Below are 14,644 nucleotides of genomic sequence, written 5' to 3'. Positions count from 1 at the left end.
AAATTTGCGAGCTCATATGAAGCTATTTTTACAGATTAAAAAAAAATGACTGATTATTATTTTCCTAGTACCCAGACTGTAACTATAGAGTGTCTTAGTGGTAAGTGGCTAAATTCTTACCCAAACTGAATAAATGCATATGATAGAGTGAGAGGTGCAGAAATATACACAAGCCTAAAGACTGTTGGACATGACACTTATTACATTAGGCTGCTGTTTAGTTTGTGCTATCGGTGCTACTCTGCCTCAGGTTCTTTTTGACGTCTATCCAGTTTAACAAATGTTTTCCATAGATTTGCCTTTATTACTCTCTGAATTTCATGTCATCACATAGATTAGATATTAATTTGCATGCAAATTTGTGGGTTTTATGACTAATATAGTCTGATGTTCCTCTGAATCCTCCCACAATTGGGCCTGTGGTTCATCCAGCACATTTTTACTCAAATAAACCTATTAAAGATTTAAGATTTTACAAATTCATAGTTTATGCGAGATGCATAATTCACGTCAAACATTGGGAGTTGAAGGATAGTATTTTCAAGAGGTATCTTCACTAGAATATTTAAAACACAGGGTCAAAGCTGACATGTTTTATAACCAGGGGTTAAATTGGACTGGAACAATCTGCCAGCTTTAGTTCAAAAGTGAAAAGTATTTATTTTTATGCATATGTAGTTTAAATATTCATCACTAACTACTAGATTGAGGTGTGAGTGTAACAGAAAGCAGGAATTTAATGTAAATAAGCAGTAATTTATCAGTCATCTTGGCATATTTTGCCATAACTTTGATCTTAATAACAAATTATATTACCAGTCACATTAAAATTATTACTTCTATGCAACTAGAATTTCCATACAATTTGACAAAACAAATAACATTTTACAAAAATAACATATTTTTACTTTAAATTTGTGCGTGTGCTATATGTTTTCCTGTTCTATAATTAATCTTAATTGAATGTGATATATCTGTAGAATAGCAAGTTTATATAGTTCGATATATTTCTAAGAGTTTATATTATATTATTTGATATATTTATACATAAATCAAGAAAATTCTTGTTGTTTTTTTTCTAAATTTTTACAAAACCCATACTTTAAACAAACCATTACATTAAAATGTCAAACGTAAACATACAAACACAGGGGAAGCACCTAAATATCCCTTCACAATAGTTAAGATAATATTTATAATGGTGTTTGTAAGGGTTTCATAATATAATATATCTAGGGTTTGTTCTTTATAAATAAGCAAAAAAAATTATGAAGTGAATCTTATTCAGTTTTAAGAAGGAGAAAATATGGGATTTCAATTGCTTATCAATAAAATTTGTAGCATATAGAATAAAATATGAGTTTTAATATCATTATAATAATAATAAATTATGTTTTTTAAGCTAAAAGTGTGTATAACAGTGGCGGCATCAAATACAAAAGAGCCAATGTTGGATCAAAATTGTTTGACTATAGAACATCTATTTATATTTACATTAGGAGTTTTATTTCTATTCGTGACGTCATTCTCCGCCCTCAACCAATAGACGGCGCTGTTACAGTGCTAAGCGGATATGACATCATAACCAGCGCATTTGACTCTTCTTGGATCTGAGCGCGGTCTATTGGAATTTACCAGAAATATAGTTTTTCTCTCTCTTGCGTGAGGTAATATACTCAGAAATTAATTTGGCATGTTTAATATCTGTTTTAAGTCCACATGAATCCGTTTAACTTAGTCCTTTTACAGAGGAACAAATAATGTCCAGGCTACACAGTTAGCTGATAGTGGAGCTAGCTGGCTAACCTCTAAGCGGTAATATTACAGAAAAATATATTTAGGCAAAATAAAATGTTATGTTAAGGTTAGACTGAGAGCAAGCATGAAATACGATTTATGAAATGTGATTTTTCACTGAAAACGTTCAGTGCGAGAAGTAACGTCACCTCACTAATGATGCTGAATGTTTTGAAATGTGACTGAATCATTATATTGCTGACATTAATTTCAGGTTTGTTGTTGATCTGTGGTCTGAGTTTTCATGGCTGCACCTGCCCTGCAACAGCCCAGTTACATTCTGGTTAGTGCTAGATTCAGCTGTTTATACATTGCATTATTTTTCTCTGTCTAACCTTTGTGTCTTGCTGCCTGCAGGCGAATTTAAAGGCAGACTGGATCATTAAATCTCTTCATCAAAGATGTCACGAGTTGAGCAAAATTATAGACGATTACCCTGCAAAGGTATGGTTCTCTGATTTATTGCATGCACGAATATTGAACATTTCTTCTTTATTAGTACATTGATGATTAATGTTATTATTTACAATGTTATGAATATGATACACTTTATAACAATTGGGACTTCATAAAGTCCTTATTTTTGCACCCAGGCAGCTTTTTGTTCGATTCATCAGAAAAATCTGCATAGGCACAGAGTAACTGGGCAGCGTTGCCCATGTATTAGAGATTAAACGCAGTGTCATCTGCGTGGCACATGGCTCTGGACCAGCTGCTGTCCCGCTGGCACCGCTTTCCCCTCACCCTGACTCGACTCAGTGCTGTCTGAATGAATGATGTTTGTTTAGTGCTGAACTCTGTGACCTCCTTTCTCAGATTCATTTGACAGTTTGTGCAAGCCACACATGCCTGTTTCTTGCTTCACTTGTGACTGTGAGACCTTGGATTGCTTCGATGATGGCATGCATGCGTCTCTGCTCTCTTTGTATTAAGTAAGTCATGAAAAGTCTTATTTGTGTTTATATGACATATGTTTGATTAGGAGCTGCATGCAATCTTTCCCTGGTTGGTGGAGAGTGTGTTCGGGAGCCTGGATGGAATCCTTAGTGGCTGGAACCTCCGGTTTCTGCAGGCTCGCTCAGCAGAGTACAACATCGCCATGGACTTCCTGGACGCAAGGTTCTTTTTATTTAGTTTGTTTTGTATTATTTTGTGTTTTTCAGTATTGTGATTAGCATTACCACTGTTTTTCAGAGTACAAATCATACTACCGTTCAAAATTATTTTATTTATTTTGTGTTAAGAAATAAATGCTTTTATTCAGTGATGATGCATTAAATTGACCAAAGTGACATTTAAGACATTTGTAATGTAAATTTCTATTTCAAATAAATGCTGTTCTTTTGAACTTTGTTCATCTAACAATCCTGAAAAAAAAAAAAAAAATCGTGGAACTATACTGTATTAATGACAGCTTTGTGTGACAGGAATGAATTACACACTGAAATTTAAATGTTTCAAATATTAAAATAGTTACTACCTTTGTAATAATATTTCACAATATTTCTGTTTTTACTGTTAAAATAGTTGCAGCCTTAGTGAGCAATAAGAGCACAAGGGCTTTTTGGAAATATTAAAAACTCTTACCGACCTAAACTTTTAAATGGTAGTGTGTAGATATTGAACTGTTGCTCTGTTGTAATCAAATTTTAAATATTTATTCAACAGTGGTCCTATGATGAAATTGGTGTACAAACTACAAGCTGAGGAATACAAGTATGAGTTTCCAGTCAGTTATCTGCCAGTGAGTGTATTCATTTAGGTTTTCGTGCATCATCCCTGATTGATTTTGTGGAAATGGCTTTATTATCCGTGTCTGAGTTCATTTGTATTTTGCTTGCACAGGGTCCTATAAAGTCGTCCATTCATGCTGGGGTTCTGCCAGACTGCCCTCTGTTTCACAATAAAATCCAGTTCCCAATGTCAGGCCTTCTGTTGCTCAGTACGTCTTGACTTTTTACAACCTAACTTTTGTAATATGCTATAAATTGTATTATATAACTTATTATAACTGTTACAAAGCTGTTTCATCACTCTTTCTTTCTCTCACATACATATGTTTTTAATCTTTCGCAGATCCTTTTGAATATTATATGTTCAGCTTTGCCTCCAGTCTCATTGCACCAAAGGTAAAAGCTCTTCTGCTGTCGTTTTGCAAGAATAAATGTACTGTTTACTTGATTTTCACACCCTGATGGTTATTTAATAGGATTACAGGATTTTATTGGCTTCATTTTAAGTTCATTTAAATGTTGTTTAATAACCTTTTCAGAACTACCCTCCAGGGCAGCATGGGAGTTGCTCAGATAGCGCATACTTTGTGCTTGTCGACACCTACCTCAAGTACTTTCTCCCTACAGAGGGCAATGTGCCTCCATCACCTTTCTCGGACACCAGGGGAACTGTGGCCTCTCCTGCTCCAAGGTATCATGGTGTCATTTAAAAGATCCTTTTTCTCAGCAAATAAGCTCCAGTTTTAAATGGTTTTCTATTCTTCCTATCCCAGGTCTCCCAATGTGCCTTATGTTGGATATGGTGGTCACAGCACCAGTTTGTTGAAGCGTCATATTACCCATCAGCCCTCAGTCAACGCTGACCCTGCTGCTCAAGAGATCTGGAGGTCAGAGACACTACTGCAGGTAGGCGCACACATGTTAACTGTTCCTAATTGTCATTAGTGATAAGTTTACTTCATATTTTGGCATGAGCGTCAATGTTGTGTGTGTTTCTAAAGGTGTTTGTGGAAATGTGGCTCCATCACTATTCTCTGGAGATGTACCAGAAGCTGCAGTCTCCTCAGGTGAAGGTAAGAATGTGTTACAGGCCCTCAGACCTACACACTCCCTTCCTCCTCTGCTCACGGCTGGCTGGCTCCAACCTTTCACCCTGCACTGCATTGGGACTGCTGCACGACACCCACCCTGACTCATGCACTTCCTCTCCCTCTGAATTACACACATGTGCTCTGTTTACAAATATACCCTTTGTCATTCATAGCAAGAGTGTCAATATTTGCATTCTTGTAAGCTTTGGGATATTGAAAATATAGGAATTTTATTTTAGGTCTATTCTATTATAGATGGCCTCAATGTAGTGCTGGGCTGTGTACTTCTTCATACCGAATACCGGTGTTTATTTTTCTTATGATATTAATTTTTTAAATACCACAATACCGGTGTTGTTTAAACAACGTTCGGAACGCAACGCTGTTTGAGAGGGGTCTCTTTTCACTGTTGCACTGTGTTGAGAGAACAGCTGTGTGTGTTACTAAGCGTGAAAGTTCCGAAACTGAAGCTGTAGAACTAGTAGAATGTGAATTCCGGCACAAATATCCACCACCTGCTGCCATCAGCTCCCGCGTCTCTCACACACGAGCGCGACTTTAGCACTATATTTAGCAGCTTAATTCAGACCCTTTTTGCAGCTGTTTTCCATAGAATATTCATACTGACAAACCTAGCAAAAACAATTTTTGGACTCTTTTTGGCGCAGTATCACCTCTCGGCGTCTTCAGCTGGCCGTATAGCAGCAGACTCGTCAATAATTAAAACAGCGTTTCCATGCACCTGACACTTACTGACTGTTTGGAATGATAAATATCAGCATAGTTCGTCTGTTAATACTATGCACTTTTTTTGTTTGTTTTGTTTTTTTTAGTTTGTTACTCACATGCAGGCAGTGCTCTGCATGAGACAAAAAAGTTATATAGCCAAAACCACCGCATAGCCGCTGTTTAGTGTAGATGCACGTTGATTTTATTAGACGATGTCGCGATTATAAATGAGTAACTCCTGGTTAACATGTATAAATGGGTCGTGTTTAGTCAGTATTTAGTGTGGAATTTTTCTATAATATTCACTCATCGTGACAGTAAAATAGGGCATTCCTAAGTCAATCTACTGCAGTGTTTCCTCTCTTAGTCAGTAGAAAATATGGTTAACATCTGATCATGCATGAAAAAAAATAAATACCGTCATATACTGTGAAACCCGTATAATTTTGACAAATACAGTGATCTAAATTTTCGGTACTACCAAAAATTATTACTGGTACTACTCAGCACTACCTCAATGAATGGCTAACATATATAGTCTAAAACCCCCAAAGTTTTGCCCTTTAAAGCTGGGACTGAATCTGACCTAGTCCTCCACATTTCCACAAATGTGTTATTGCTAGTGCTGTTAAACTGCAGTTATTTATTTGATATAAAATTAATAGGAATTTTTAAATCATCACATTTTAAGCTAATATTGTTTAAATCAACATGAAATAATAATATTTCTGACATAGTGATTTTAAAATTGTTTATATAAAAAATTAAATTTATTTATTCGTCAATCATTGCAGATGACCCAGCTTTTTTCATTCTTAAATGACTTTTTGCTCAATTTAAAATGTATATACTACATCATGTACTACAAACAGATTGGTTGAAGTATATTATGTAATATATACACTTCTGTTTTATATATTTTTTATCTTTATTTCCTTGTGAAAATATTTTTGGGAGTTTTCTAACTAATCCAGTTATCAGCTTCATTTCAGATTGCACAAGCTCTTGATTTTAAATGTTAATTGAACATTAATGGCTTTTGTAGCTGGTTGTGGGTACTTCATCATCCGCTCAATCCAGTGCTAGCACATTTGAACCATTTTGCTGATGTATTTCATGTGCTTTTGGTCATATTGAAGGTTACTGAGGCCCCCTAGTGGTTTCTGACCCTTCAGTTGAGAACTATTTGTGTAGAACATGAATTCCCCATGAAATTATATTTCCTCTGTGCTCAAGGACTTACAGTTAAAATCAACCCAACGTCATATGACTGCTAAACATAGAATGGGATAAAAGAGAAATACAGCTTTTTAATTCATGTTTACTTTGTTCTCTATTGTTTGATGATTTGGGCAGAATAAGCATAGTACACACTGGGCATGTGATTGAGTGGTGAAGTTATTGCTTCATGTTTGAGTCTGCATGATGCAGCCCGCTGGCTCTTTGATATGTCTTCTGTCTTTGTTCTTTGGCTGTGGGGTGTATGTAAGCTTTTGGTGTCTCTGGCTTCCGAGGCTATTTCCCTGTTTGTGTGTTATTTACAGTCAGTATATCAGTGCAAGTCTCCCTCCAGTCAGCCCACAGCATATTAAGTCTGGCATCATTTATTTAACATCTTTGTGGTGGAGATTATGAACTGGAAGTCACCAGTTTACTGAGAATTAGAGAAATGATTCACCCAGAAAATAAACATTCAGTTGTTATTTAATCATCTTCATGTTGTTCCAAACTTTTATGCTTTTATTTTCCCTATGCAAAACAAAAAATATATTTTTAATTTAATATAATTTTATATACCACTGTTCAAAAGTGCAGGGTTAACAAGATCTGATTCTCACTAAGGTTGTATTTATTTGATAAAAAAAAAAAGGTAAAACCGTAATATTGTGAAATTACCATGATTTTATATGAACTATGTGTAAAATTTCCATACTATGAACACTATGTATAATAGTTTAATGATTTGGAATGAAATGAGGATGAGTAAATAACAACAACATTTTTGGGGGGTGAACCGTTAAACTCTTAAGGATTAAAAAATTTCCATTATAAATGCGTAATTCCATTTAATTAGCAAAAATCAATCATTTGTCTGAAAAGAGTAAATCGGTGACTCCTATTAGTTTGTTTCATGGTGAAAACTTTAAAGATGCAGTGTCTCCTTTTCTGCTTTCATGAGCTCCATTTGGTTTTATTTGAAATTATAGAGATTAGACAAAACTGCAGAGCCGAAGGTAATATAACATATTTCATCAAACAGACACTTCACTTGAGAATCAAGGCACATATTACAAATAATGTTCCTTGGTTGCCTTGACTACATTTTCCTGGCTTCCTGAGGCAAACAATTTGACGGTTTTCTCTGTATTTTATACTCTAGTTAGCGTCATTCCCAAATTTGTTTTGCTTTAGAAAATGTCAGTACCAGAAAAGCAGTTAGACACCATTTTATCTTTAAGAATATATCCTTTAGTGATATTTCATTTTTTATATATATGTATATATGGTGCAAAAAGGACAACTGCATCATCTTCATGTTCATTGCATTTCTCTTTTGTGGTCAATATCGGTTTGTCTCTTTCTTTCCTTTTGTACACCCCCATTTCGGTCCTGACTATGTCCAACTATTTTTCTTGGATTGCACTCTGTCCTTTTTTTCCTTTTCTATTCTCATGTTCACTGCCCTGCTCCTCTCCCCTTTTTCTTCCTTTCCTCCCCACACTGTGTTCCTCTCTTCCCTCTCCTCTCCCCTCCCCTCCACCCGTTTGTGATGGGTCCTTCAGCTGGCGTTGTTGCAGTACCGCCTCAGTATGTCCAGCATGCTGTGCCAACCCCCCGCCCCACCAGGCTCTGGGACCCTCCACACATACCAAGTACTTTTACCTTTTCATTCAGTTCCACGGGCTTCCTGGAGGTAACCTAAGATAAGATAGGAGTTAGAATAGGGGTTGATTTTAACAGTAAAGGTTTAGGGCAGTCTTAAGTTGGGAGATTTGGTCTGATTATAATGTGATTGAATTAATGTGACTAATAATTAGTCTTGTGGTTCACTAAATAATCAGGATATTGTGATGTTGAGAGCTTGTAAATGTGAAAAATGTTTGTATGTTTTTAATGTAGATTTTAACCCATTTTATGTGATTTACTCTTTTTATTTATCTTTATCTTTTTGGGGTGTTTGTTCTTATGCCTTCAACTATGCAAACACTACTGCACTACACAGAATATGCAGACCAAATTGCCCAGACACCTTTTATTGTTTTTGAAAATACCCTGAAGCCTCAAGTATGATGGTTTCGATCAAATATTACACTGTGGATGTCATGTAAGGTGTTCTTGTCAATCTGTATATGCTGCCTGTTTATACCTGGTATTGACATCCATCTCAGATGATCTGATCAAAAGTGGATAGACGAGATGACATTTAGACCTGGTGGTAACAAACATCATTGGGGGCATGGTCTCGTTTTTGCAGTTTTGTTACAAGATTTAGCTTCTAAATTAACATTACATTTTTTTTTACTTTTTTTTTTTTTTTTTTTTTTTTTTTTTTTTTTTTAAATAGTATTTAAAATCTATTTAAAATGTTATTTATATTTTTATTGAATTTATTTTTAAATAAATAATTTTGTTGAAAGTAAGCTCATAAAACTAAATTTTTACATACTAAATATGTATCTTAGTCTTTTATTAATGACTGCACGTGAAAACATTTAAAAATTTTCTCATGTTATAATTGAAAAAATATTTAAATAATATAAAATGTTGTTTTTAAAATGTATGATTATTTTTTTTAAAGCATTTCATGTAGTAAGTTTTTATTAAATAAAATTGAGAAATTCTTTTAAATATCAAATTAAAAATGAACTACAGCAAAACCAGGGTGAGGAAAAAAATATAAATATTTTTGAAGGTTTTATTTGAAGACGATGTTGTATGAAATTTATAAGAACATTGAGAAATACCAGTACTAATTTATTGAAATCAATGGATTTAATCAAGTTCCTTAAATTAACTTCTCTGTCACTGCATGTAAATGTCAGAGAAACTGAATAATACCAGGTATAAATGGGGTCTCGGATGTTATTAATACTCTTAAAAATCTGACTTGTGTTTGGACAATGTCTTAGGAGCCCTTCACGCCTTCGGAGGAGCACGTCCTTGTTGTGCGTCTCCTGGTCAAGCATCTGCACACCTTCTCCAGCAGCCTGAAGCAGGAGTCGATCTCCTCTTCACCCTCTGCCCACTCCCACAGCAGTCCTCTGGAAGAGCTCAAGCGGTGGGTTTTTATAGCCTGCAAGCCTCTGTCACCTCACCCAAAGAATCAGGCTATAGAGCTCAAACATCTGTAAATCTAAACTGGCATGTCGTAAAGTGGAGCTATTCACGCGATCAGGCGCCAGGGACTTGATTGAGCTGTCTTCTGTTTTACTGCTATGTCAATAAGCCTCCACTCTCTGTCTCCCTTAGTGTGGTGGTACAGAGGTTTGTCCAGCAAAAGCTGTATGTCTTCCTACAACACTGCTTTGGTCACTGGCCTTTGGACGCCTCATTCAGAGCGGTAAATGTCCTTGAGGGCACCCTGATGTTTGGAGCCTACTTTTATACATTGGCAATAAACATTATGCTCTTTTCAAAACATAGTGAGGGCTATGATGCTAAATGGATGTTAAATTTAATGTGATGTGTTTATGTTGTTTAGGTACTAGAGACGTGGCTTAGCTACATTCAACCCTGGAGATACACTGGAGAAAAAGGCAACATGCAAGCAGACGGCCAGAACAGAACTGTTCCTGATAAATGGTATTTTTATTATTAACTGCTTGTTAAAGGATTGCATACACTACTGTTTGGGATTGGTGAGATCTATATAGAAATTGATTCTTATATTCATCAAGGATGCATTAATTGATCAAAGGTGACAAAACATTTATAATTTTACAAAAGGTTTTTATTTCAAATAATTGCTGTTAAAGTTTAAATAAATTATTTTTTTATGCGCTGTATTGATCAAAGTGCTTTTAAAGAGCATTCAACATGATTTGACCGTTTGTGATGTTCAGATCAGTGTTTACCAACAGGGTCTTTGTCATTCACAGGGCCTCATTTGTGCAGGAGAATCTGCTTATGTACACTAAGCTTTTCCAAGGCTTCTTGAATCGATCAATGCGCACAGACTTGGTCAATGCCAAAAATGCCCTGATGGTATTTAGGGTCGCCAAAGTCTTTGTTCAACCCAACCTGTCAGAGATTATCCAGAAGGGTATGCAAGAAAGATTTTATTATGATATGATATATTGCTTTATTATGAGCAAATCATTGAGATTTTGAATCTCCAGCTGAGCAGTTGTTCTTGGAGCCAGAGCATGCCATCCTGCAACGACAGAACCGTGTCTTCCTGACACCTTCACATGGTGGCAGCTTCCTCTCTTCTCGTCAGCCAGTGGGGACAGACAGCGTCTTCAAAGTCAAAAGTCATGTATACAGCCTGGAAGGGCAGGACTACCAGTACAACCTGATGTTTGGTCCTGATCTACGGAAGAATGTAAGCTGACAATCAATGCTAGACCTAATTAGTGCTAAAATCAGTGTTGAGCAGTCATGTTATCATGAAAGGTTTTAAAACAGTAAAGGATATTATAGACCATGATTACTTCTGTCAATTCCAGGTGCTAAAGCTCATCCAGATTATCGCCCAAGCCCGACAGACAGCTAAACAAATATCAGATCATTCCACTGAAATGGCTGCAAACAACTCTTTTCTCTCATGGTTTGGCGTTGGCTCTTCAGATCATAACAACACCTTTACCGGAGGAGAGATGGACGATTTGGGAGAGGGTGTGAAAAAAACTCATGAGTTCCTGGACAAAGCCCTGGACTACCTCTGTCAGATATTCCGGGTTAGTCTATAACTGCTTTTATTTAGGATGTATGTCATAAGTTACTATTCAAAAGTTTGGGATCGGTTAAAATTTAAAAAAAGTTTTAAGTTTACCAAAGCTTCAATTATTTGACCAAAAATACAATAAAAACAGTAAAAAATGTAATTTATTCCTGTGAAGGAAAAGCTCAATTTTCAGCAGCCATTACTCCAGTCTTTAGTGTCACATGATCCTTCAGAATTGTTCTGATGCTCATTGTTGTAGTAGAGAATGTGATTTTTTTTGTTGTTTTTTTTGATTAATCGAATGAACAGCAGTAATTTTAAAATATAGACATTAGAAATGTCTTTACCATCACTTTTGATCAATTTAATGTCTTTGCATAATTTAAGATTGTTCACACAAAAAATGAAAATTGTCTTTAATTACTCTTCCTCAAGTCGTTCAAAACACGTAATACTTTTTCATTGGTGCACAAATTGGTACAAATATTTTTGATGAAATCCGAGTGCTTTCTGACCCTGCATAGACAGCAATGCAACTACCACATTCAAAGCCCAGAAACGTAGTTAGGACATCGTTAAAATAGTCCATGTGACATCAGTGGTTCAACCATAATTTTATGAAGCAACGAGAATACGTTTTGTGCGCAAAGCAAGCAAAAATAACTTTATTCAATAATTTCCTCCCTTCTGTGTCAGTCTTCGCTGCACGTTCACAACAGTACTACAATTGATGTCACATGGACTATTTTAATTATGTGTTTACTACATTTCTGGGCCTTCAATGTGTCAGTTGCGTTGCTGTTTATGCAGGGTCAGAAAGCTCTCGGATTTCAGCAGAAATATCTTCATTTGTGTTCCGAAGATGAATGGTCTTGCAGGTTTGAAACGACATGACAATGAGTAATTAATGAAAGAATTTTCATTTTTGCGGGAACTATCACTTTAAGTATTAATTTCTTTCAAAAAATCAATCTTTCTTTCAGACCTGTCTTTTGAACAGTAATGTGTATTTTTATTTAAACAGTTAACACTTACGTTTAAATTTGTTTCATATGTTGTACAGTTGAATGCAGGGCAGCTGTCTCAGATGATGGTCAATGTGGGATCTGTAGACGAAGAAGGGGCGTCTAAACAACTGCCAGACTGCATCCCGAGTGAAAATGGGCTTGTGTTAACAGACCTGGGCAGGTTGCAGGTTTGTTTTATTCTGCTGATCTTCAGCATATTCATTTTGCTAGCCATAACAGTAGTACTCTACAAATTCAATTTTGTATTTTCCAGATTATCAATGGTCTTCGCAGATTTGAAATTGAATATCAAGGAGATCCAGAGCTTCAGCCTATCAGGAGCTATGAAAATGCTTTTTTGGTTCGACTGATGTTCCAGATCTCATCCTTTATTAATGCAAGAGTAAGAATATTGCTTAGCCTAGTTTCATCCGAAATTGAACTTCATTATGGTCATGTATTTTTTTTCGTGGGTTTCACGTCAATCACATTTGACTGTATTGGTTGTGTCCTATAGTTTGGAGACCACATGGAGGGGCTGTGTTCTCGACAGGACCTCCTGGGCAGTATAGGACGACACTACCTTTGTAGTTCCTCAAAAGTGGTGGAGCAACGGCGGAAAAGTCCAGTGTCGCGGCAGATGAGGGATCGTCCTCAGCGAGCCCGTCTCAGCCTGAGAGTGCTGGCCAGCTATCGCACCCTCCTCATCCTCCTCCTGCTCTACATGCTGTTTGTACTACTATCATTCGGTGTTCTCTCCAGCACTGGACTCATTCTCATCGTCTGCTTTCTATATGAGCTCCTGTTGAATTTCTTTCATGTGAAACTAAAGACTCAGTAAAGGAAGATTCATGATGCCTTTTTAATATTTTATTTTTGAATGTCAATACTAAACTAGGGACCTGTCCTCATGAAGGTTTTTATATACAGTATTTGCACTGCTAGTGTATTGTACATTCAATGACAAAACATTGAGCGGGGAATGTCATATCTAATGCACAGTGTGTTTTTTTTAATCAATGAGAGGTGGTTAATCCAGTTTTTCAGTTAAGTTTTGCCAATGTGACTGTCGGAACAATCTAAAGTTTGCCCTTAACTGACTGCATGTCATTAAAAAGACATAACAAATGTCTAATTTGTGTACTAGATTTCCATTGCTATAGAAACGTGGATGTGTATCACATCTCCAGGAAATTTTACATTTGAAGTATTAAATTATAATTGTATTTGACGTAATTTACTGAAAATTTGACACGACTAATTAATAATGTTGCCTGTTTTGCTGTTATAATCAATCTATTTGCCTAAATTCATCAGGAAAAGCAGTTCACTCAATTCTGTCATTTACTTACACTCGTATTGTTAAAACTTGTAGGAATTTCTTTTGCAATACAAATGTTAGGCGGAATGACAGGGTCACTCTCTTCACTTTCGCTGCAAGTAAAGTTGCAATGGAAGTGAATGGAGCAGGTTTGGAGCAACACGAGTGAGTAAATGATGACAGAATGTGTATTTTGAGGTTTAATGAGGATGGTGTGTATCAGAGCTGAAGACATTGAGTTGCTGAATGAGGAAAATGAAAGAATGGTGTTTGTAACCTCTGTGGGTGGCAAAGTATCAGTTTAATCAGACGAACGTTTGGGGTTTTGTTTCTGACTGTCTAAAGGAGATTTGTTTGATCAAATCATGTAAAGGTATTTTGCTTACAACAACGTGAAAGAAATACATGAGCATAACAGTTTTGAATTTTCATTTTTATATAATTACTGTTCATATTTTACTGAAAAGCCATTAAATATACCATAAGATATTTTATGTAATGATATGCTTTTGAAAATGTCATAATTTTAAAATATAAATCAGCATCTTTAAACGTATTCCCATTGTAACAACTTATCCCATATAATGGGGCACATTGCCACAAAAAGTGACTGTATTGTGTGCGTAAGTGGAAATAGTTCATTAGGTTTCTGCTTGTCAATGATTTCTGAAGGGTCACGTGACGCTGAAGACTAGAGTAATGATGCTGAAAACGTAGCTTTGATAACAGGAATAAATTATATTTTTAAATATATTCAAATTGAAAGCAGTTATTTTAAATATTTAAAAAAAATACAATGCTTTCGCTGTATTCTGGATTAAATGAATGCTGGCTTGGTGTGCAGAAGAGAATTCTTTAAAAACATTAAAAATCTTGCTGTTCAAAAACTTTTGACTGGTAATGTAGAAGTAACAAGACAGTAATATGAATATAATGAAGAGTAACAATAAAAAGAGTTTAGAAATAATTTATAAAGTGTAAAAATTAATATAAAAAATATAACAATATTGATCATTTGCACACACTATCATAAATTAAACATCATTCTCCATTGTGTATTTTTATGTAATTATGTACAG

At 35.6% G+C, this 14,644-nt stretch overlaps 1 protein-coding gene and 1 pseudogene across 3 annotated transcripts in view; both read left to right on the top strand.

Annotated features, from left to right (window-relative positions):
- The first annotated feature begins 1,558 nt into the window (after positions 1–1,558).
- LOC306856371 (sphingomyelin phosphodiesterase 4) lies at positions 1,559–14,447 on the top strand. Of its 2 annotated transcripts, XM_079395620.1 has the most exons (20): positions 1,559–1,667; positions 2,012–2,080; positions 2,155–2,241; positions 2,780–2,916; positions 3,466–3,541; positions 3,643–3,739; positions 3,874–3,926; positions 4,070–4,221; positions 4,304–4,436; positions 4,532–4,603; positions 8,134–8,223; positions 9,481–9,629; positions 9,821–9,911; positions 10,053–10,153; positions 10,450–10,613; positions 10,690–10,895; positions 11,020–11,250; positions 12,301–12,432; positions 12,519–12,647; positions 12,762–14,447. In XM_079395620.1, the coding sequence occupies exons 2-20, from the start codon at positions 2,042–2,044 to the stop codon at positions 13,083–13,085; spliced, it is 2,463 nt and encodes an 820-aa protein (XP_079251746.1). In that variant the 5' UTR covers positions 1,559–1,667; positions 2,012–2,041; the 3' UTR covers positions 13,086–14,447. The 2 variants fall into 2 exon arrangements, with proteins under 2 accessions (XP_079251746.1, XP_079251747.1); XM_079395621.1 differs by lacking the exon at positions 8,134–8,223.
- Positions 13,775–14,644, top strand: part of LOC306855984 — a 1,939-nt pseudogene continuing 1,069 nt past the window's right edge. The window contains exon 1 of the transcript in view: positions 13,775–13,858. The product of the transcript in view is annotated as an uncharacterized misc_RNA (transcript). The remainder of the gene's footprint in view (positions 13,859–14,644) is intronic.

The sequence above is a fragment of the Barbus barbus genome (genome assembly GCF_936440315.1).
Source record: "Barbus barbus genome assembly, chromosome: 36".
NCBI classification, from domain to species: Eukaryota; Metazoa; Chordata; class Actinopteri; order Cypriniformes; family Cyprinidae; genus Barbus; species Barbus barbus.
The sequence above is the reverse complement of the archived record's forward strand: the minus strand, read 5'-3'. Positions and strand labels throughout refer to the sequence as shown.